Raw genomic sequence first — 23245 nt, forward strand, 5'->3', positions numbered from 1 at the left:
TGAAAGAAACAGGATGGCTTTTTGTGGGTCCAAATTTCCCTGGACCGCTGTAACTCTTGAGTATGAGGTGAGGTAGGTGACAGGGTGTTTAGGGTTGCCTTTTGTTCAAGGCTGAGAGGACACCTGATTTCTAAAGTCGATGCCACCCTCCATCCCTGCTGGAGAGAATCACCTGCAGCTTTGATCTCCTGATGAGGAAAGCAGGTGAAGGTGGCCAAGCTAAAGAGTTTCGTTCCAGGACTCTCCCTGGGTGGACAGCCACGTCTACTGCCTTCTCAGAAGCCTTGTCTGTGATGAGTAGTGTTGATGTCACATTTGCTCTGGAAATGAGAGCCTGGTTCTAGTGAGTTTTCTGTGCTCTCTGGAGCTGGACTTTCAGCACCCTCCTGACAGGGTAATGGGCCCCAAAATGCACCTGTGTCATCCCTGGGATTAACAGATACACACTACTATACATGAAATAGGTTAGGAACAAGGATTGTCTATATAGCAGAAGGAATTTTATTCAATATCTTGTAATAACCTATAATACAACATAATCAGAAAAAATTACTGAATCACTGTGCTGTATACTTGAAACTAATACATTATAGCAGATAAACTATACTTCAGCATATTTTTTAAAAATTAATGAACAGTTTTCCCCTGGAGGGATATCAGGGAAGAATTTAGAGGGAGGCCTGTTTGAGGAGAACCTTGACGAATGAGCTAGTAAAGAATTTCTTTATCTAAACCTACCTGTGATTTGAATTTGATCAAAGATAGATTCAGAGAGAATCTTTCATTTCCAGGTCATTAAAGTGAAGCCTGGTATGAGCAATTTGAGGTTCATGTGGAGGATCTTCTCCAGAAGAGGCATCATCCCTCTTCCCCTAGGCAGCCCACCAGGAAGCCCTTTGGCAGGATGTGTGACCACAGAGCACGGAAGGCAATGGGTTTCCAGCTTCCCTGACTTTCTCTGTCGTTTGTCTGTCTCTGCTTTCCCAGCACGGAGCCTAGTGTTTTCCCACTTAGCATCTTCTCTCCGGGGACTCTGGACCATCCGGGCATACAAAGCCGAACAGAAGTTTCAGGAAGTATTCGACGAACACCAAGATTTGCATTCAGGTCTGTAAGTTTCTGGAAATGATTTCAAAGGATGGGATGTGCTGTGTTCTGAGGCCTGACCTCCCTGTCAGGTGGCCTTGTTGGCCCGCACCTCTCTCTGTGCCGCCCCATGTCCCCTTCTGTACATCTGCCTCCCCCATCCCTTCCTCTCAGCATCCCCTCTGTGTTCCCCTCCCTCTGTCACCTGCTTTTCTCCCCTAACTGGCTTGCATTGTCCTTCCATTATGGTGCCCTGTGGTTTTCTCTCCCTTTAGGGCAGAAGTCAGCAGACCTTTTTTTGCAAAGAGCCAGATAGTAATATTTTAGGCTTTGTGTGCCTTACTGTCTCTGTTGTAACTTTTCAACATTCCTGTTGTAGCACAAAGACAGGCAAAGATAATACATCAGCAAATGGCCATGCCTGTGTTCCAATAAAAGTTTATTTTCAGAACCAGCTGGTGAACCATTCTTGGCCCATAGGCTTTAGTTTGCTGACTCTCTTTTCACAGCATGAAGGGTGGCAGATGTGATTGAGGAAAATAATTTCCTGATTTGCTACCCACTTGATGTGTATTATTTTTTGTATCAGTGAAGTTTTTTTCTAGGTAGAAATTTCAGAATTTCCTCTAAGGCTACAAAATCCTGGTTCAACTATCCAGTCTTTATTGTATTTTGAAGATTAAGTGGCATTTGAAAGCCACATGCAGATCCTGTTAGCTGATGGTCATTTAGACACTGGCTCCTAAAATAAACACTGTGCAAGGCCCTGTAGTGGAAGGTGCTGGAAACAGAGTGTGAGCTGAGCTCTCTTCTGTGGAGAAAAGGGAACAGTCGACATGTAAGAGAATGAGTCTCACATTGAGGCCCAGCACTGCAGAAAAGGTACCAATGAGACCATTTTCCCATGTTCTTTATTATGTTTGTATTTCTGTTTATAACCTGTGGGTTGAATTTTTCATCGCATGCTTCCCACAAAGCCCCTGGACTGATTCATTGCTACGTGTACCATATATTGTCTTCTCTCAGAACTTAGCTTTCTGGAATCGTCAGGCTCCTTGGGTTTGTAACTTTGCTGTCCTACCTTGTGTAAAATCTTTTATAGCTCAACTGAGCAAAATGCTCTCCTTCATTAGAAGACGCTAACATGCTTTTTTTCCTGCTTATTTATTATGTTTATTATGGTTCACAAATCCAGAGGCTTGGTTAATGCTTTTGACTATGTCCAGATGGCTCGCCGTGCGTCTGGATACCGTCTGTGCCATCTTTGTCACCATTGTTGCCTTTCTGTGCCTGATTCTGGCAGAAAGTAAGTACAGAGGTGCATAAGTATTTGTGGTATGCTTACAGTTTATAGCTTTGTTTACAGTTATTAAACTGTTGCCATCTTGTCTAATATCATATACTCTTTGGTTCTAATAAATTGTATTAAAGCATTTGCAGTGTGTGACTCCACAGTGTGGTCCATATGAAGTCATTTGTGTCTTGATGAGACCTTTTATCTTTTTATCTGTCTTTGAATGGGTTGAGGTCTATGCAACATTAGCAAGCTGACCTGAATATTCCAGGTAGTGTCCTGTAGTTGGGAGGAGAGAATCAAGTTTACCATTAAGCTTTTTGCTCAGCTTAGCACTTTAGGTTTTAGCTTTAGGGCTACTTGGATCTCTTGGTTGTAGGTATTGAGGTGAGAAAAATTCTCTGTAGGAAAGAATAGTGTCCTCCCTGCTGTGTGGGCACCAGCTGAGCAGGTGTTGTTATGCATGGCATGAATTCTATCCCTGACTATTCCATAGTAACAGCGTTTAATCATAGTTTTTAATAAGGAACAATAAGAGTAGTATTTTAGATTTAAAAGCACTGGCTTTTAAAACTCATTGCCTTGTTTTTCGTGGTTTGAACTACAGCTACATTGGACATAGTAAGTGAAATTACACAATGATTCTTGAAACCATAATCATAAAAGTCTGAATAATGACATGATTCCTCACTTATATAATACTGTCAAATGTATGTCAGTCCCATTGGTATTAATGAACACATCTAATAGTCTTTCTAAATTTATAGTGGGTTTTTTTCCCCCACTGTATTATGGTCTCAATCAACAGATAGTAAAAGTATGAGTAATACTATCATTACATGCAAATGATTTAAATATGTAAAGGAGTCTTCCTGGTAAAGTGACAGAAGGAGCTGGGCAAGAGGTTAAGAATGAGAATGACTTTATTTTCCTTCCTCTTCTTAATTTAGCTTTGGATCCCGGGCGGGCTGGCCTGGTGCTGTCTCTCGCCCTCACGCTCATGGGGATGTTCCAGTGGTGCGTCAGGCAAAGCGTTGAAGTTGAGAATATGGTGATGTTTATCTTATTGTTCTTAGCTTTTTCAAGTCTCCTTGCCATTAAATGGCATGAAAGCAATTCTTATGTAAAATAATAAAACTGTTATTTTTACATCATAGTTGAGGTTTTTTAATATCCTCCTCCATCTGTTTAAAGTTAATGTAAAATAAAGTATATACATTTTTTCCTCAGTCTTATGTGTGCTGTATCAGCAGGTTTTATATTCTTCACAAGCTGTCTTCAAGTATAATATATGTCTCTTTAGGAGGTAGCTTCTGAAATGCTAGAGAGAATATAAGCTAATTTCTTAGAGGTTTGTTTATTTTTGTTTCTTAATGGGTAAGTCCTCATTTTTGGTAAAAGAGGAATTCAGCATTTTGAGGTTTGTTTATTTAATTAATAGGTTCCTCTGTCCCCCATTTTAGCATTTGATCTTGTAGATGCTGAACACCTGAATTTGCTGGTGACCCTTCTTTCTGGTAGGACAAGCCCCCTCTCAGAATGAGCTATTGAAGGTGTCAAGTTAAGGTTGTTTAAAAGGCCTTAGTCAATATGTAAATTATACTCACTTTTGAATATTCGCACCTTCTCCTAAAGGGAGAAAAACATAAAAACAAAATCTGTCCTTTCTGGATGCTAAGACCTGAGTTATTCTGAACCATGTAAAAGCAGATATGAAGCTATAAAAGCAGAATGTTTTATTTATAACCTCTGAACATTCATAAACAAGACCCTCTGTTCCTAACTCAGGTGATGTCATGTGTCTTTCAGATGATTTCAGTAGAGAGGGTGATTGAATATACAGACTGTGAGAAAGAAGCACCCTGGGAATGCGAGCATCGTCCACTGCCAACCTGGCCCCATAAAGGAGAGATTTTCTTTCGTAGTGTTAACTTCAGGTACAGCTTAGATGGGCCTCTAGTATTGAAGGACCTGACAACAGCCATTAAACCAAGAGAAAAGGTTTGTTTAAGTCATTTGCCTCTTTAAAATCCAGTTAAAGATTTAACACTGCATCTGCTCTTGGCTTCCTCATCAGTGTGTCAGGGGGATTCTTTGTTCCTCTTGGATGTAGATTAGATCAGTGACATCGTAGGTGAATCTTTCTTGGAAACTGACCGTGGAATGGGGATCCCAGTACTTCTTCTCTGTGTTGTGAACTGCCTCATGGTGGTTGATGGGCCCTGGAGCTTCTTAGAAATGCAGACTCTCAGGCCCCCCAGACCTCTTGACTCAGCATCGCATTTGAACAAGACCTCCCAGTAAAGTCCTTTCTCTCCCACAGGCAATTTTTGATGACTGATAATCTGTGATTTCCAAGAAATGCCCTTTGACATTTTGAAATTGAGCTCGTGAATCACCCAAACCCCTCTTGTGTCTGAGCATGAGGCTCTAGGATGTTCTGTACCACTCACTCTACAGATTTACTTACTTTTATATTCTGCAAATTGTGCCTTTAAATTATAATCTAATTCTGTGTGATTCCAATGCATTTATTTGCATCTTTTCAGTGGCGTCTGCCTTCATCACAGACAGTTTTCATCCTGCTGTCCAGCCTTCCCCACACCAGCCTCCTGCAGGGACTGGAGGTACCTCATGACAGTCTCGACCCTGCCTGGGCTCAGAGTCAGAGACAGCCCAGCGTAGCAGTGTGTGTGCGGCTCTTTCACCACCTGATGGGATTAAAAATGAGTCTTGCTGCCCCAAGCAGGGCACTAGGTCCATTTGGCCTGTTCCCCAGATACCATGTGTCCCACTTAGCTGCAGGTCTCTCTCCCAGCCCAGCTGTGGGTGCTGGTTCTTCCTGCTGAGAGCCAGCCCACCTGACCTCAGGTACTTGTGTCCATGTCATACTTTAACTGTCTGGCATAGGATCTCTATGGTAGGCCTGTTTCTTTAACTGCAACTACACCTCTCCCCACTTTCTCTCTTCTAGTTAGACAGCGGGACATAATAAGGTGCCAGGCCATCCAGGTGAGGCCATCAGCAGAATAGAAACGGGGCTGACACAGGTGTGTTGGAGTCCCGTCCTGTAACTTACAGGCTCTGTTATTTCAGGCAGACTAATTAATCTTGCTAAGCCTCAATCTTTTCTTTTGCAAAATAGAAGTGATAGGACCTAACCTCTAGGGTTGTTGAACAACTTAAACAAGATAAGACACTTAAAGCACCCAGCATGGAGACCAGCACAGAGTAACTGCCTGGACGAAGGTGGTTGTCATTTTCATAGGGTGTAAAATGACCTTAACCACTTACACTGCATAAATTGTTATCTGCCCCATGAAAATGAGGGGTTGGCCATTTGCAATTGTACTTATGGCTATAGGATCCATCTGCCATGTCTTTCTCTGTCCAACTTATCATATACCTAAATAATATGGCAATCAATTTTCCATAAATTTCTCCAGCTTGAGTTAAAAATCTCAGCTCCCTGCATAATGCCTCTTTGTCTCAGGACACCACAAGTAATACAAATAGTACAAAGGCAAATACAATACTGATACTGCTGTCAACATATACAATCCAGTTGAAAAAGTAAGAAAAAGGCTATATTAGCTTTGTAAGATAGGAGGTCATCATTTTTATGGAACTTTAGAAAAAGATGGTATCATATCTGTTAGGGTTGAGAGGAGTCCACAGAAGGGGTTGTAGACCGCTTCCAAGGAATTAGACAAGTGAGACAGACTTAGTGACATGTGGTTAGGGTTTCAGCAGGTGAAAATGCATGTGAAAGGCATTCCGGGAGGTGGGACCAGCAGGCAAAGGCACCATGCCCTGATTCTGTGAATGAAGAACTAGGCACCTGCAGAGCATTCAGGGAAAAGAACTACCAGGTGTATAACACACATTTTCACATTCAGCCCTCACAACTACATAGTAATCCCAAGGAAGCTGACTTGTGGAGATGAAGGATGGAGAGGTTAGTGTGGACAGTTTTATAAAAGAGACTTCCTAGGGTGGAGTGACAGGCACAGAGCCATCCTTCAGGAATTTAATCTGAGAAGTGAGTACATATGGACCAGAGTGGGCAGATGTGGGAAGCAGGCAGCCAGTAGCTGTTGTGCCTGCAGCAAGACATCATGGGAAAGGGACTCTACTTTTTGGAAGCAAACTGATGTCAAATTAAAACAAGGTTATAACACCTGGGTTTGTGAATGTGCAGGGAAATTGGTAGGGATAGAAAATTGTATCATATTTTTGGAGGGTAGATTGGTAGTACTTAACAGCTTCCTCTGAAAATGTGCATACATGATTCTCAGCAATTCCACATCTGAGAATTTATCTTATGGAAATAATTAAAGGTTACTTAATTTGTAAGGATTTAGCTTTAAGGATATTTAACTCAGAGTTATTTGTAATAGCAAAGTATTGGAGACCACCTAAAAATCCATCAATGGGGGTTTGTTAAATAAATGATCACATATACTGTAATATTATGTAGCTATAAAAATAAATATTTTTATGAAATACTAAATGAAACCAGATTACAATAGTATGTTCATATTAATCCCATTTTATTTAAATATATGAACTTGTATCTTTAAGAACAGGAACATACACACAAGTCTACATCAGCATCCTAAGAATGGTTCTGTCAGAGTGCTAGGGTGATGGGTAGTATTTATTTACTTTTCAAATTTATTTGCACTGATTACAATTTTATTTGTTTGTAAAAGGTAATTCAGCCTGATACTCAAGTGCTGTATATGGGCCATAAAATGAAGGATTGGGTCATGAAACATTGCAGGAGTAGAGTCTGTGTGGGCTTGGCACCATGCTGGACTCAGGGAAGGCTGGAAGTAAGGTGGACGTTGTGAGCCCCTGAGCCTGGGAAAGAAGTAATGAGAGTGAAGTGGGGAAGTCAGAGGAAGGGGCTGTTTTGTGTGGGGCACTGGGTGTTGAGTTTGTTGTATGAAGAGAGATCCAGGTGCAAATGTCTAACAAGTTGGTGTGGTCGTCAGAGACCAACCCTGGCCTGTTTGGAAAAACAGAAAGGGGCAGTTGCGGAGCAGCTAAAATAAGACTGTCTCAAAATGTTTTTCGTGTTAGGAATGTAAACTTACTGATGCTGGTGACACTCTTCACGGGCAATTGGTAAAACCTGTTGGTGACCTGGGAAAGACTTCCAGACTATAGTTTTGATGACTGAACTGTAGAAATAGCCAGAGCCAGGTTTCTTTGAGTTGCCTTTTTCTTACTCTCCTCACTGGAGTTTGGAGCTCACAGTCCTGTGGTCGTGAGCAGCCCTCGGTGCCCCTGCATATCATGGCCCTTTTACCCAGAGTCTACAAATGTCCCAATTTGCACAGATGGATCAGTTTCAGTAGAGCTGATAGCATAGGAATATACACATATTCTCACAGACACAGTTCTCACCTATGTCCTGAGATGTGTTAATTTATATATGAGAACACCCAGAAGTACAGGCACACCTGGTTTTATTGTGTTTCACAGATAGTGCATTTTTTACAAATTGAATATTTGTAGTATCCCTGCATCAGAGAAGTCCATCAGTGCCATTTTTTCCTACAGTGTTTGCTCACTTTGTGTCTCTGAAATCACCTTCTCCCTGAGTGTGGAGTGTAGGCAAGAACAAGCTTTTTATTGAAAAGAGATAAGGTGGTAGGGGGCAGGGGTCTATTGTCATCCTGATTCATAGAAATGGGTGGTGATTTCCTGGACTGTCAAGCCTCTTCTCTGCCCTTGTAGCGGTGTCTGGGTCTGAAGCTGAAGGAACCTGGGGTGGGGTGGGGGACCAAGGATCTTAGTAGTATAATGAGATGTAGCGCTGGGTCCTTTTGTTCCTGTTATACAAAGACAGAGGGAGGGCACAGTCAGTTTTGTTTTCTGCACGTTTACCTGGAGGGAGGAAATTGTTAGAAATGGGGGACTTCTTTGCCTCCTTGCCCAGGACAGGTGTGCTTGTGTTTTGGGGTTTTTAGGGACCCTTGGGTTATTCCTCTTGGTGACAGTAATACTACTACACACTCAGTAGACAATATTATAGTGTAAACATAACTTTGATATGCACAGAGAAACAAAAAAATTCTTGTGACTCACTTTATTTTGTGATATTCACATTATCACAGTGGTCTGGAACCAAATCTGCAATATTTTTGAGGCCTGCCTGTGCACAGAATGCATGAGTTGTATATGTATGTGTGTGAGTGTGTGTGTGTGTGTGTGTGTGTATAAGTATGTGTATATATATATATATATATATATATGCACTAACACCTGCCTATATACAGAGAATGGCCCATCTATGTTATATAAATTAGGATTTACCATAAGGTACAAAATGGCTACAAAGATAATAAAATTAGCTAAACCCACTTGTCTCACATTTAACCTCTGTAAAGATAGATTATTTTTTGAAGTGCCATAATTGATTTTATAGACTAAGTTTCAAAACTTTGGAGGTGTTCAAATCAGAAAGTATGAAAAGTTCCCCGTATTCTGATTACAGTGCTCAGAAAGATTTAGTTCTTCTCTATTTAAAGCTGTGAGTTTTTAAAATTTACTGAATTAATTTACAAAAGATTGAAAGCATGCCTTACACCCCTCATTGATTTCAAATTCCTAAATAGAGATGAAATCATCTCTTGGGAAGCTCCCACCAGGGAATTTGCAGTTGGGCAAGCTCATTGATTAAAAAAGGCCAGTTTCTGTATATGTTTCAATACACACAGCTAAAAGCCAATTTTTTACAGTATAGTTTTATTCCTGACCAGCATTTTATCTGCATTATACAGACTCTTTAATCTTATTGTTAGAGCACTTAATTTCTCTCTGCTTTGGTTTTAATAACCAGACTGACACTTTGACATGTATCTTTCCAAGGTGCAATTGTAAGTATTAATTTGTTTATAAAATGCCTTTTGAACTGCTCAGATGAAGGGTCCCAAATAAATACCAAGTATTGTTTGTATTGTTGTTGATCTCATTATGTGTATTTTGTCTACTGGCCACTGTCTTTTAAGACACTCACACCTGCATTTTATAATTTTAAGATGTTTCCTTTTCAAGATAACATATAATTAAGATATTTAATATCAAGAAATGATTTAGTTTCTCTACCAAAGAATAATTCCTCTTAAATAATAGATCCCCAAAAGTAAGTACTTGTTTACATATAACACTTCTGACTTGACTTGTTGCCATCTCTGTAAATTTACCTACGTAATTCTCAAGGCCAAAATACCCAGAGAGTAGGAATAAAGATAATTCAAGCTGACTTCTTATGGACACTTAGGAGACTGCTGGTTTTTCACTGCCAGTAGTTGATTCTGTTGTTTTTAACTCTTTTGGGGGCCAGGGGGGTCTCAACCAGGGGACATTTGTCAATATCTGACATTTTTAGTTGCCAGAATGTGCGTGGTACTTCTGATATCTAGTGAGTAGAGTCCATGGGTACTGCTAAACATCCTATTGGGTTGGCCAAAAATTTCATTTCGGTTTTCCCATAAGATGTTAAGAAAACCCTGAATGAATTCTTTGGCCAACCCAATACAATACAGGACATGCCTCCAACCCCCCAACAATGAATTATCTGACCCACAATGTCAACAGTGCCTTGGGTAAGAAACTTATAGACTACTCTTTACATAGAACATTTAAAATTCATCTTCAACAATCAAGTTTTCTCCCAGGTTTGATGCATATTGTTAATTTTTAATCCCTCCTGGATCTCTTTACAGGTTGGTATCGTGGGAAGAACAGGAGCTGGAAAAAGTTCCCTCACCTCTGCCCTTTTTAGATTGTTAGAACCTAAAGGTGGCATTCACATTGATGAGATCTGGACAATCGATATCGGACTTCACGATTTAAGGAAGAAAATGTTGGTTGTACCTCAGGTATGCACATCAGAGCATTCTCACATGTTCTTTTTATAAAGCACTGAAGTTTAATTGCTTTTAATTTGATTGTTTTTTTTCAAGTTGCACGAAAGTGTTGATACTTTTTCCCCCAATAGAGCATATTTTTAGCAGCAGGTATTAACACATATTTTCATCAGATACCAGGTTTTGTTTGTTTGTTTGTTCATTTGTTTATTTTTTCTATATGTGATTTAGTAACTTACCCAGATAGATTTCTGGACTCAGACTTCCTAAGTTGCCACAATTTTATCCATTTATTCAATTTTATGATAAGCACATAATTCTGAAAACAAAATGATAAATGGTTTGTTTAGCACTGGAAACCTTAGTAAAGGGAAACATGAATGTTGTGTCTTACAGGTGGAATTTTGCTGTAGGAAATAAAGCCACCTTTTCAAAGGTGATTATCTCCCTGGAGGGCTTTCTGTGGAACTGTAGGGCTTTAAGGATTACAGAATATATGGATACTTTGGGGAGACTTTCAGAATTCAGCCATTAGTAAATGATTTTAACCAGGGAGGCAGTGCAGAATAATGAGGAAGAACACAGGACTCGGAATTCCATCTCTGTGCATATTAGTTTTCTCTCTCTTACAAAGCAGCTAACAGTACCACCTCCTTGAGTTGTGGGGACTAAATAGGTCAGTGTATATGGAGTGCTTAACATAGACCCATATATGGCTACTGTGATGGTGGAGTGTTGAATCAACCATCTCTTCCTGGGCTCTGATTCTGGCTTCTTTTGCTCTGCTTTTTTAAAAAGTATGACTTTCAGGGAATGTTTCGGATTATATGCACAGTAGAAGCTCCTGCCATTCCTTGTGATTCACCTACTCACCATAATTCAGAGAATATTTATTGAGCAATTACTATCCTCCAGGTATATAGCCAAGGGAAACATAGGCCCCATACTGTTATCTTCCATCCTGCCCTCTGCTTTGACAGACTTGCTGATTTGTTTTTTTTTTTTTTTTTGAGGGTTTTTTTTTCAGGAAAACACCCTCTTGAGATGAGACACACAGACAGGAGAGGAAACAAAAAGAGCCAGGCAAATGTGCTTCCTGGAATGCTGGTATAATTATCTCTGAAATGCCTGTTTATTAGGAAGCATATAGAACATGGCACCCAAAGGAAAGAAAACATGGATTTGTGTCTTATGACTGAGTACAGCTATTTCCATGTACCCTTGCCCTCTAAAAGAATTGGAATTATATAAGTACTTTTGAAATCAAGATATTCCTTTCAGACTACAGCGAGATGCCACCTCACACCCTTGAAAATGTCTACTATCCAAAAAAAAAAGCAAGTGTTGGTGAGGATGTGGATAAATTAGAATTCTTGTGCATTGCTGGTAGGAATATAAAATGGTACAGCCACTGTGGAAAACAAGATAGAGCTGCCTCAAAAAAAAGTTAAAGATAAAATTATCATATGATCCAGCAATTCAAATTTATGGTATAAACCAAAAAAAAATTGAAAGCAGGGTCTTAAGGAGATTTCTGTACATGCATATTCATAGCAGCATTATCCACAATAGCAAAAAGGTAGAGGCACCCAAGGGTCCATTGACAGATGACTGGATAAACAAAATGTAGTGCATATACATACAATGGAATATTATTCAGCCTTATTAATGAAGGAAATTTTGGTACATGCTATATACAGCACAGATGAACCTTGAGGACATATGAAATTAGCCAGTCATAAAGGACAAATACTGTATGATTCCACCAGTATAAGGTATCTAGAGTAGTCAGTTCATGGAGACAGGAAGTAGAATGGTGGGTGCCAGGAGCTGGCGGGATGGGGGAGTAGGGAGTTGTTGTTTAATGGGTATAGAGTTTCAGTTTTGTAGGATGAAAAGAGCTCTATGGGTGGATGGTGGTAATGGCCGTACAATAATGTGAATGTATTTAAAACCACTGAACTGGGGATTAGGTCATCAAGATGGTGGAGGAGTAGGAAGCAGAGTTCACTTCCTCCATAGAAACATTGAAAATACGTCTATAAGTGGAATGATTCACACAGAACGACTACTGAGTGCCAACAGAAGACCTCAGATGTCCTAAAAGACAAGAAAACCTCCATGTAACCGGGTAGGAGAAACAAAAAAAGAAAAAGAATCAGGAAGGGGCCTGTGCCCCAGGGAAGGAACTGTGAAGGAGGAAAGGTTCCTGCACCTTGGGAAGGCGCCTCACCAGCAGAGAAATTAGACTGGATGGAGGGGGATTTTTGTAGCCTAAAAGGGGAAAGCAGCAACCAGTTTGTGGAAGGCAAAATGGAATCTACACATATTGACCCCTACACAGAGAGGTCAACACCGCCACCCTGTGCCCCTCAACCTGAGATATTCCTCTGTCAGTGAGGTTGGGGGTGAGATGCTGAAGCTTAGACTCCAAAGTTCAGTCCCAGGGAGAGTCCCAGGACGAGCGTTAGGTGCAGAAACAGCCTGAAGAGGTCAGGCTGTGGCAACTGAGGATGTACTAGGAAGACGGCTGGGTCTGCCAGAGACATAAGGCACCATTATTGGGAGGTGCATGAGAAGAGGGACAGGACAACCATAAGAACTTCTATCCCTGTAAGTGCTCCCAGGCAGCAAGACACCACCTACAGGAGCTCCAGGGGCAGGCATGGGTTACTGCCAGCATCTTGGGCTCCAGAGGCAGGCACAGGCCGCTTCTCCCAGGCCCACATTCAAATGCCAGGCCCCACCCTGCTGACCCAGAAGGGCCTGGACATTTCCTAAAAGTAGATATTCTGCCAGCAGTTCACAGGACCCAGCCCCACTGACCCGGAAGGGTGCAGACAGCTTCCTCCCCTGGGAATTTCGCCAGCAGGCCCTAGGACCTGCACATGCTGTCTTGAGAGGGAGCGGATAGCTTTCACGACTAGGAGGTCCCTTCATGGATGCCAGAACCTGCCCTATTGTCCCAGAAAAGTGTGGATAGCTTCCATGACTGGGAAATCCATCAGTGGGTTCTGGAATCTACCCTACAGCCTTGGGAATGCACGGATAGCTCTTGCTATTGTGAAGCCCACCAGTGGGTTCTGTGACCTGCCCTGCTAACCTGGGAGGGCACAGAAAGCTTCTGTGACTGGGAAATCTGTCAGTGGGTGCCAGAATCCACCCTGCAGCCCTGGGATTGCATGGATCACTTTTGCTACTGTGAAACCCACCGGTGGGTCTTGGGACCTGCTGCACTGACCTGGGAGGGTGCAGAAAGCTTCCACAACTGGGAAAGCCATCAGCAGGTACTGAAATCAGCCCTGCATCCCCAGGAACACATAGATAGCTCTTGCTACTGGAAAGCCCACCAGTGGGTGCTGGGACCTGCCCCACTGTACTGGGAAGGCATGGATAACTCACTCCACTAGGAAATCCATCAGCAGGTGCTGAAGTCAACCCTGCAGCCCCAGGAACACATGGATAGCTCTTGCTACAGGAAAGCCCACCATTGGGTGCCAGGACCTGCCCCACTGTACTGGGAAGGTATGGATAACTCACTCCACTAGGAAATCCATCAGCAGGTGCCAGGAGCTGCCTTGCCATCCTGAGAGTGTGCAGAAACCTCTTGCAACTAAGAAAACTGCCAGTGGGTGCTGGGACCTGCCCTGCTGTCTCAGGAGGGTGCAGATAGCTCCCCCCACTAGGAAATTCACTCACAGGAGGGGCTGAAACCACAACTGAGCCCCAGGGACTGTGTAACTAAGGAAGAAGAGTTGAAATCTCTCCTCGTGGCTGTGCAAACTGTGGAGTTATACCTCCACTGACAGCTTTCTAAATGCAGAGCCTGCAAAACATCCAAATGGACAAGTGCTCTTGAAGGTGGGACAGGTCTGGCTTTAGCAACTTTGGGCTCTATGGGCACTTACACATGAAGGTAAGGCCATACCAGATTTCAAGCTGCCACCATAGCTCCCACAGCAGGTCCAGGTGCATGACTACTGTATTACTGGGACCTAACCTCATTGGACCTGTGCTGGTGGCCAGGTCACCAGGGCCAATTTCTGGCATACCCACAGTTAAGGCAGGATCAGGAGCAGTGCCAACAACTGTATATTTTGTGACCCTCACAATAGGGGAAAGGGGACAAAACACAGCACATTCACAGGTGAACAGCTCAAAGGAGGAAAAATAAGAGACCTCTCCCAGTGGGAAGGCTCCAATCCCTCCTACCTCACACCACAGATCAGAATCATAGCTAAAAAACAGATCTGGAGGCCTCTACTCCAACAACTAAGGAGCAGACCCCTCCCCTGACAGGGCAGTGACAACCACAGAGCAAAGGGGAAGCCCTATTCAATATGTAGGGCAGACTCTGATCACCAAAACACCAATCAAACTCCCTATCAAGGGGATAACCGCACAAGCTTCTGGACCAACCTCACCCACCAGGAGGCAAACACCAGAAGAAAGAGGAACTGCAATACTGCAGCCTGAAGAAATGAGACCACAAACACAGTAAGTTTGATGAAATGAGACAACAAAGAAATATGTTGCAGACAAAGGAGCAAGGTAAAAACCTACAAGAACAACTAAATGAAGGGGAGATAAGCAATCTATCTGAAAAAGAATTCAGAATAATGATAGTAAAAGTGAACCAAGATCTTGGAAACAGAATGGAGGCAAGATACAAGAAAAGTTTAACAAAGGACTAGAAGAACTAAACAACAAACAAGCAGAGATGAACAAGACAATAACTGAAATGAAAAATATGCTAGAAGGAATCAATAGCAGAACAACTGAGACATAAAAACGGATAAGTGACCTGGAAGGCAGAATGGCAGAAATCTCTGTTGCAGAACAGAATAAACAAAAAAGAATGAAAGGATATGAGAACAGTCTCAGAGACCTCTGGGACGACATTAAACACACCAACATTTGAATTATAGGGATCACAGAGAAAAAGAAAAAGAGAAAGGGCCTGAGAAAATATTTGAAAAGATCATAGTCAAAAACTTCCCTAACATGGGAAAAGAAACAGTCATCCAAGTCCAGGAAGTGCAGAGATAAACCCAAGATAAACCCAAGGAAGAACACTCGAGACACATATTAATCAAAGTAACAAAAATTAAATACAAAGAAAAAATATTAAAAACAGCAAAGGAAAAGCAACAAATAACATACAAGGGAATCTCATAAGGTTATCACCTGATTTTTCAGCAGAAACTCTGCAGGCCAGAAGGGAGTGGCAGGATATATTTAAAGCAATGAAAGGGAAAAACCTACAACCAAGATTACCCAGCAAGGATCTCATTCAGATTCAATGGAGAAATCAAAAGCTTTACAGACAAGCAAAAGTTAAGAAAATTCAGTACCACCAAACCAGCCTTACAACAATTGCTAAAGGAACTGCTCTAGGCAAGAAATACAAGAGAAGAGAACAAAAGAGGAAGGGAAGAAAAAAGACCTACAAAAAACAAACCCAAAACAATTAAGAAAATGGCATTAAGAACATACATATCAATAATTACCTTAAATGTAAATGGATCAAATGCTCCAATGAAAAGACACAGACTGGCTGAATGGAAACAAAAACAAGATCTGTATATATGCTGTTTACAAGAGAACTACTCCAGATGTAGGGACACATACAGACTGAAAGTGAGGGGAGGGAAAAAGATATTCCATGCACATGGAAATCAAAAGAGAGCTGGAGTAGCAATGCTCATATCGGACAAAATAGACTCTAAAATAAAGACTGTTACAAGAGACAAGGAAGGACACTACATAATGATCAAGGGATCAATTCAAGAAGAAGATAACTTGTGCTTGTTCTCTTGAACCACTGAAACCACTGTTACCAAACATGCTAATACTGTGAGCCCTTTCATTGCTTAAGGAAGGAAGAAAGGTCTTTTAAAAACAAAGTGATTTTTTTTTATACATTAGCTTAGGTAATGCATTTATAGAATGTATTTTGAAAACCAGGTGGACACGTCAACCTTAGACCTCTTATAGGACGTAAATTTGCTCTATGAGAGGAGACTGAAGGAAAAAATGTTCGGGTCACATAAGCTGTGATGGGCAAAGAAACATTCTTGTCATTATTTTAAGCAAAGAGACCCTGTCTCACCTCTCCCAGTTGGGTTCAAAACTGGTTCCTTAAGCTGGCCTCTTTCAGCCCCTTTATCTCTTCAAACACCAGTTCTTGAAGAGTCTATCATTTTGGGACCCAGAGTAGAATCCTGCCCATGGTTTAGAGCCTTGGCGGGAAGGTGGAGGAGAGTCAGTGAAGAGGGAGAAATATTGGGGACCAGCCTCCCCTCACCTGGCCACATTGTTTGTGTAAAGCTCATGGAAACAGTTAAAGGAAGAGAAATTGCCTGCATGTTGGAATCTTAGAGTTGATAATTACAAAGAGTAAAAAGTTTATATAAAAATCTGCAGTAGAACGATGGTTATTCCCCTGACAAGGAACTCTTGCCATTGCTTAGATGGTTGCTTAGTCTTTGATCCTAAATTCAAGTTTTAAGGGGGAACTTAACTTTGGGTCTCGGGATTTTTCAGTTCAATTCAATAATCATTTTGAAATGTTCTATGACCAATGAATTTCAGTGCTTTGGAGGCATATCAGCCACTTAATCAACTGTGCAAATAAAGCTCCCTTTATAGTGTATTTTTGATTTTGGACTTTGTTTAGGGATACATCATTTTTGGTGGCACAAAGTGTGTCTTCTACATCCACTTCTCTCTCACTAGACTTAAAACTAAGACAATAGGGAAAAAAGATACAGGAGGCTGTCTGAGTGTCATTCTTCTTCATGGCTGAAGAAAAGAAAAGTCTGTCTTCTTCATCTTTCTTCTCAGGGTTTGTGAAGTGAGGAGGCACAGTCCAGCCCCCTGGCCAGGTGGGATTTGAGGCTGGTGATTCCGAGCAGTTCCCAGGCACGTGTGGGAGAGTCAGATCTCCTCTTGTTCCCATGTGTGTGCATCCCTCGTTCTACCCTCTTCACTGAAAGGAACCAATGGGGCCTTTCTCTGCTGCCCATATTCTTGTGGCCTGGCTTACTAGAGCCTTCCAGAAGGAAATTTAAAGAGAGCTCTTGAAACCTCGAAAGGCGTATATTTCCTAAGTAATTTACTTGTGGCTCTACCTGAAGAAGATGAATAGGGAAAGCTATTTAAATTAAAATATAATTTTATTGTGACACATCACAATGGGTTTCAGGTCATCCTGGCCTTGCAGTTAATAATGAGGTTCTGTGAGGCAGGTAATCCTGATGCACAGGTGAGAGCACGTGGGGATCAGCTGATGCAGAATCAAACGGGATCTCTTCGTGGACAGAGGTGCTGCAGGCCCCAGCAGTTGACATTCTCTTTGCACATGTGGAGATGTTCCATTCACACATGTGGAGAGATTCCAGATCCCAGAAGGCTGTTTGACCAATGGAGAAAATATCCTAAGTTTATTCTTCAGTGCAAATGTGAAAATAGTTAACAGTTTTGCTCTGAGGCACAAACCTTAACTAATCATGCTCTTGGTATTTCCCAGTATCACACCAGGATTGACAATTAATTTATGTAGCTCTTGATGTAAAGGTTTTCAAATAATTATATCCTCAGTTTGTGTGTATGTTTAAGCAGATATTTATTACCAGGAAGTCATTTTTTTTAAAAAATCAAATCTTCCTTTCTCTTCAGTTTTTTCTTAAGACAAAAAAAACTTCTTCAGCAATTTGTCTGTTAGTGTTCAATAGTCTAGAAGATATTTTGTAGCACACTTTTTACAATGGAAAATTATTTTAGAGATACTGTTTTATAAACATATTTGCAACCTTATTATTAATAATTACAGTGAATTTTGATATTTTGTATCTTAATGCTGTTCTGTAAGCATTGGAATAAAATGAAAAGAGGTTAAGGTAATAACATTCACTATTTTGGGCTATTTAGGAACCGTTTTTATTTACTGGAACAATGAGGAAAAATCTGGATCCCTTTAATGAGCGTACGGATGAGGAACTGTGGAATGTCTTAGAAGAGGTAATTTATTCAATGTGATTAACTTGTTAGTATCAGTGTCTGTGTTTGTAAATTTATAGAATTGCAGGTAATTACAGGGATGTTATCAGTTTAACTGACTTTGTTTCCCTCCTAGGAGAATGTTGATGACCCGGGTGAACTTAAAATGTGTGGACTGATGGGGATGAAAACCAGCAATGTGATGCCTCGTGTTTCCATGTTAGCTTTTCCCCTAGAACCCAGGCAACTAGACACGTTATCTTGTCCCTAGCAGAGCACTAAACTAAATGTTAAAACTGTGGTTCAAATTCTGCTAGTGACCTAGTGAATTAATTACCCTAATTACCCTCCATTGTTCATTTTTTTCCTTAGGGAACATCTACTAAGTAGAGACAATAGTTTTTCATTATTAACTGAAAAATAAATGAGATCATACCAACAAATGCTATGAAATTTCATAAGAAAGTGTTTATAAAGGTAAATTATATAGTTGGAATGTGATGATGATTATTTATTGGAGATCGTGTCATTTTAATGCTGCAGCATGAATGCAGGTATCGGAACCCTGGAGCTTTCGCTCAGTTTTTGTATGGATAGATTCATTTCTAGAGAATTTTCTGCTATTTGTGTCATGCTTCCTCTTGCCACACTTCTATGAATTTCCTCACCCTTACATGAAAAAAAATTTGACTACTAAGTTGCTGTTGGTTTGTGTATTTTAATGCTAATTATTTTGTGTATTCGCCCTAGTTTTGCAAATTGATTCTACTGATGGCAGAAACTCTAGAGTTCTAAACTGTAGACAGACTTCTAATTTCTCACAGGACCTAGCTCAGTCTTTTGCTTTTAAAAAGTAAGCACTTAAATAGGTACTTCTTCATTTCAGAGAAGTGTGACATATTTCTTTAAAATATTTCTGTTACATAAATCCAAGTGACTTCACGTTGTTTTAAATTGGTGTGTTTGTCATTTACTGTCACCCTTCCAGGCATAGCTCTGAAATATTTAATATATAGATGAGCTTTGACCGTGAGCAGGCAGATTGGAAGGCCCGACAATTTCCTGCCAGTAATTCTGGTTTCTGAAGGCATATCAGCACTGAGTCTTTACACACCCACCCTTCTTTCCAGCAACTGTGGGAATTTTATTTTCCTAAATCAGGCCAATTGCTTCACCTTATCCTGCCTGAAAAGCAGTGGACCTCTGATTTCATTTAAGTTCGTGAGTCTTTTACAGTGAAATTCTAGAAGAGAAGAGACAGGGAGAGCAGTTAACCATCAAATATAAAGAAAGACAGGATGATCCGCTGATCTTGGAGTCACAGGACAGGTTTAATGATGAAATTGTGACACCTTAAAAAAAAACTGGAAGTACTGGTAACTTATTTTTCTGTTTCTTTCCCAACTTGCTTTCTCTCTTCGTAGATTCTCAGGTAGCAAAATTACTCTAGAATTTTAGAACATTTTGTTCAATGGACAGAAAGGAAATGTTAATTGGGAGACAAATCCTGTTAAAAACTATCTTAGAACTTGGCCCAAACTTATACTTCATTCATCTGAAGGAGCCAAAATTAAAATAAAATTTAATAGCCTCTAAATTCCAAAAATGATAAAGTGGTGGGAGTGGTAGATGATGCTGAGATCTACCTTCGTTTAAACTATGTTTGGAAATTTCTATAAAAAGAAATAAACATGAGTTTATTTTGCTAAGTGAAATGTGTGATTTCCATGTGTTGCTTCTGGAATTGACCTTGTTACTTTAGTGATATCTCTTAGTGAGAAATCATCGCATCATTGTGTTTCTCCAGGAATTGTTTATGACTTTTTAAAAGAAAACCTATCAAATTTTTCATTGAAAAACATGTCATAATGAAGTATCATTAAGGCAATGAGGTAAATTTTTAAGTGAACTAAAAACCCCAGTAATTGGTTTATAATTGATGCCAGACTGGACATGTGAACACAAATTTGTGGAGTTGGCTTGAGAGTGAGTGAGAGGGCACTGCTGTTTTCCTCTTTATGAACTTCAATTAAAAGGAAAAGGTGATTTTTTATTTTTTTAAAGTCCTCTTAGTTCTGCTTCCTCCTTCTTCCTTAGCTGAGATGGACATTCAGAAGGGAGACAGTCCTATGGATGCTGCCTGCCATCTTGGTTATTTTTCAAAGTATGCCAAAAATACATTTTTCATATACCAAAAAATAGCCAACTTACTGTAAACTGAAGAAAGTTCATCAGAAATTAGTGCTATGATAAACTAGGAAGCTGTCTATAACTCTCCCCTCCTGCCTTCATCCTCCCCGACTTCACCCCCAACCTAACCACTGTTAAGAGTTAAGCCTTATGAGCAAGCAGGAACTTTGGATGGTAACAAAAAAAGTTCTAAAACTGGGTTGTGATAGTGATTGCAAAACTGTATGCATTTACCAGAAGAGTCATTGGGTTGTAGACTTACAATGGGTGAATTTTATGATATGTAAATTATACCACAATAAAGCTGCTTTTAAAAAGTTAAAAAAAAAAAAAAGAAAAGAAATTAGTGCTGATTGGGCACTAAAAAGCAATGACAGCTCTACAAATGTAACATGAGTAGTGCCTGAAGATGAAGCACTTTATCACTCAAAGGTTAAAGAATCACAGTAGATGAAACTCCTGAAATGAATCAGTGCTGTGCTGCTTCTGTTAAAAAACAAAAACAAAACAGCTTAGATACTGGGATATGGAATTAAGAGTATGGTATATCATGTGAAAGCTGGGAAGAGATCATGCAGTTAGGACACAAGTATGGCTCCTCATACAGGAAACCAAGATACAGAAATCTGGGCATCAGCAGCCTGTGCATCAGGAACCACGTGGGTCAGTCTTGTGTTCCTTTGGCGACAGGTCACATTTCCGTTTCCCTGGGTCTTGTCTTTAGGTGAACGAGCTGTCCCTTTACTTTATTTACTGCTGGCTCAGCTCTAGGAAGCACTCTTCCCCATGTGTTGATTGCATTTCAGTGTCTCCCTCCAGCCTATGCGAGTCTTTCTTTTTGAAAAATAAGAAGGTTCCACAAAATGTGGAAACCATCTGACATCAGTGTTCACCTCTTTCGAGGGGCATCGGCACCTACTAGATACAGTACACACAATAGGTTACTTTGGAAATGCTTATGATGATAGAAATAGGGTGTCATATAAGTTCAGTTTATTATTTTTCAGTTTTGCTATTATTATTATTATTATTATTATTATTATTATTATTATGTTATTATTTTCCCAAGCTCAAAAGTATTCTATGGTGAGATGTATAGTTTTGAATAGTATTACTTACTCCATTTTCCTTAAGTTATAACTTTTTCAATGCTTTCCACAGTTTAAAGTGTGATGTTATGATATCTTGGAGCCAGTTAATTGTTATAAGAATATATTCATTTTATACTTACACTTAATAAGAAAATAGTGTTATATATAAATTGTCTATCTATATGGATTTATTTTCTAATTTATAGGAACAGATATGTCACAAGATGAGATGTACTTATGTCTTCATTTATACAGCCAACAAATATCTATTGAGAGATTTTTAGACAGCCATTGTTACAGATTCTGGGGCTATCATAGTCATCAAAAGAGACAAAGTCTCTACCCTTTTGGAGCTTAAATTCTCCTGGAGAAGGTGGAAAACAAGCAAACGCATATGTAACAAGGTCTTAGTGCTGATACACGCAAAGGAGAAAAATAACGCAGAACATGAAGAGGGCCTAGTTTACAGCATTATTAATAATGGACAATATCTGTTGATCTGTTGTAAATTCTACACATACTGACTCATTTTATACTCTAATAATGTTAGGGGGTACGCAGCTTTATCATCATGATATTATAGTCTTATTTAGAATTTAGGAAGCTAAGATAAAGTAAGTTCAGGAACTTGTCCAGTTGGCAGAACCAGGGGGACTTATACCCAGGCTGTCTGGCTTCAAGGCTCCAATTTTTTGTTTTAAAATTTTCAAATCATAGGAACATGGAAGGAGTAGGATGGTGAACACATATACACCTTCACTTAGATTCACCAGCAGTTAATATTTTTCCATATTTGCTTCCTCTCTTCTATAATCTATATTGTGTTGAATTGTGTGTCAGTTGTAGAAATGTTTATTAAAAGTTGCATTTCACCTTTAAATATATAATGTACACCTTGTAATAACAAGGACATTCTTTTACATAACATAACACAGTTATCCCAATTAAGAAATTTAATAGTAAAATTACACTATTATCTAATATGTTTTCAGACTCTCCAGTTGTAACTCCTAGGTATTATTGTCTACTGCCTCTGTTGTTCTTTTTTTCCATCCTAATACTTAATAATAACTTGATTGTATGTTTACACAACAGAGGGTCTCCATATTCATATTATTCTCATAACATCCCTGATTCATAAATGAAGACAGAGTCTCAGAAAAACATTTCTCCTCACAACCTTTCTTTCTCATGAGGCCGATATGGACAAACTGAAGGAAACTGAAAAACCAGATTAGTGATGAGATGTCATCTGAGTCAAGGGCAAGTGTGAGATTATTTTTTCAAAGTCAGGATGTCAGTCTGAAGAAAGAGCAACCACTCGCATCACAATGAAAATCTTACCCTTTAGATTTTATACACCTTTCATGCTAGTGCTATACAGCATACCATATTTAATCCTAATCAAAATTCTCATTTCTCAGAATTGGACTCCATCAGGAGCACAATTCAGGATAACATTCATAGAAGTGCTCCAACATTTAGGATATCATGGAAATGTTGCCCACTCACACTTGGTGTTTTGTTATTTGACATTGTAATGTATCAAATAACTTATTGGCCATCACTTATCAATCTGTTGGTCTCTTAATTTGAAGTGTATTTCTTCTTTGTTCTTTAACTTCAAATAAAGCCTGAATTTGGTTCTTGTTCTATAATTTCTCCAAAACAAATATTCATCGAACTGACCCCTACCACCA

General features: G+C 40.0%; 1 protein-coding gene across 1 annotated transcript in view; it reads left to right on the forward strand.

The window, feature by feature from the left end:
* The window catches only part of LOC130835728 (ATP-binding cassette sub-family C member 4-like), a 145867-nt gene that overhangs the window by 101441 nt on the left and 21181 nt on the right, over positions 1–23245 (forward strand). Inside the window, exons 22-27 of the mRNA XM_057707519.1 lie at positions 988–1107; positions 2282–2392; positions 3331–3431; positions 4190–4381; positions 10120–10275; positions 18196–18285. Coding sequence (XP_057563502.1) covers positions 988–1107; positions 2282–2392; positions 3331–3431; positions 4190–4381; positions 10120–10275; positions 18196–18285 — 770 coding nt within the window. The remainder of the gene's footprint in view (positions 1–987; positions 1108–2281; positions 2393–3330; positions 3432–4189; positions 4382–10119; positions 10276–18195; positions 18286–23245) is intronic.

This window comes from Hippopotamus amphibius, chromosome 14 (genome assembly GCF_030028045.1).
Source record: "Hippopotamus amphibius kiboko isolate mHipAmp2 chromosome 14, mHipAmp2.hap2, whole genome shotgun sequence".
NCBI classification, from domain to species: domain Eukaryota; kingdom Metazoa; phylum Chordata; class Mammalia; order Artiodactyla; family Hippopotamidae; genus Hippopotamus; species Hippopotamus amphibius.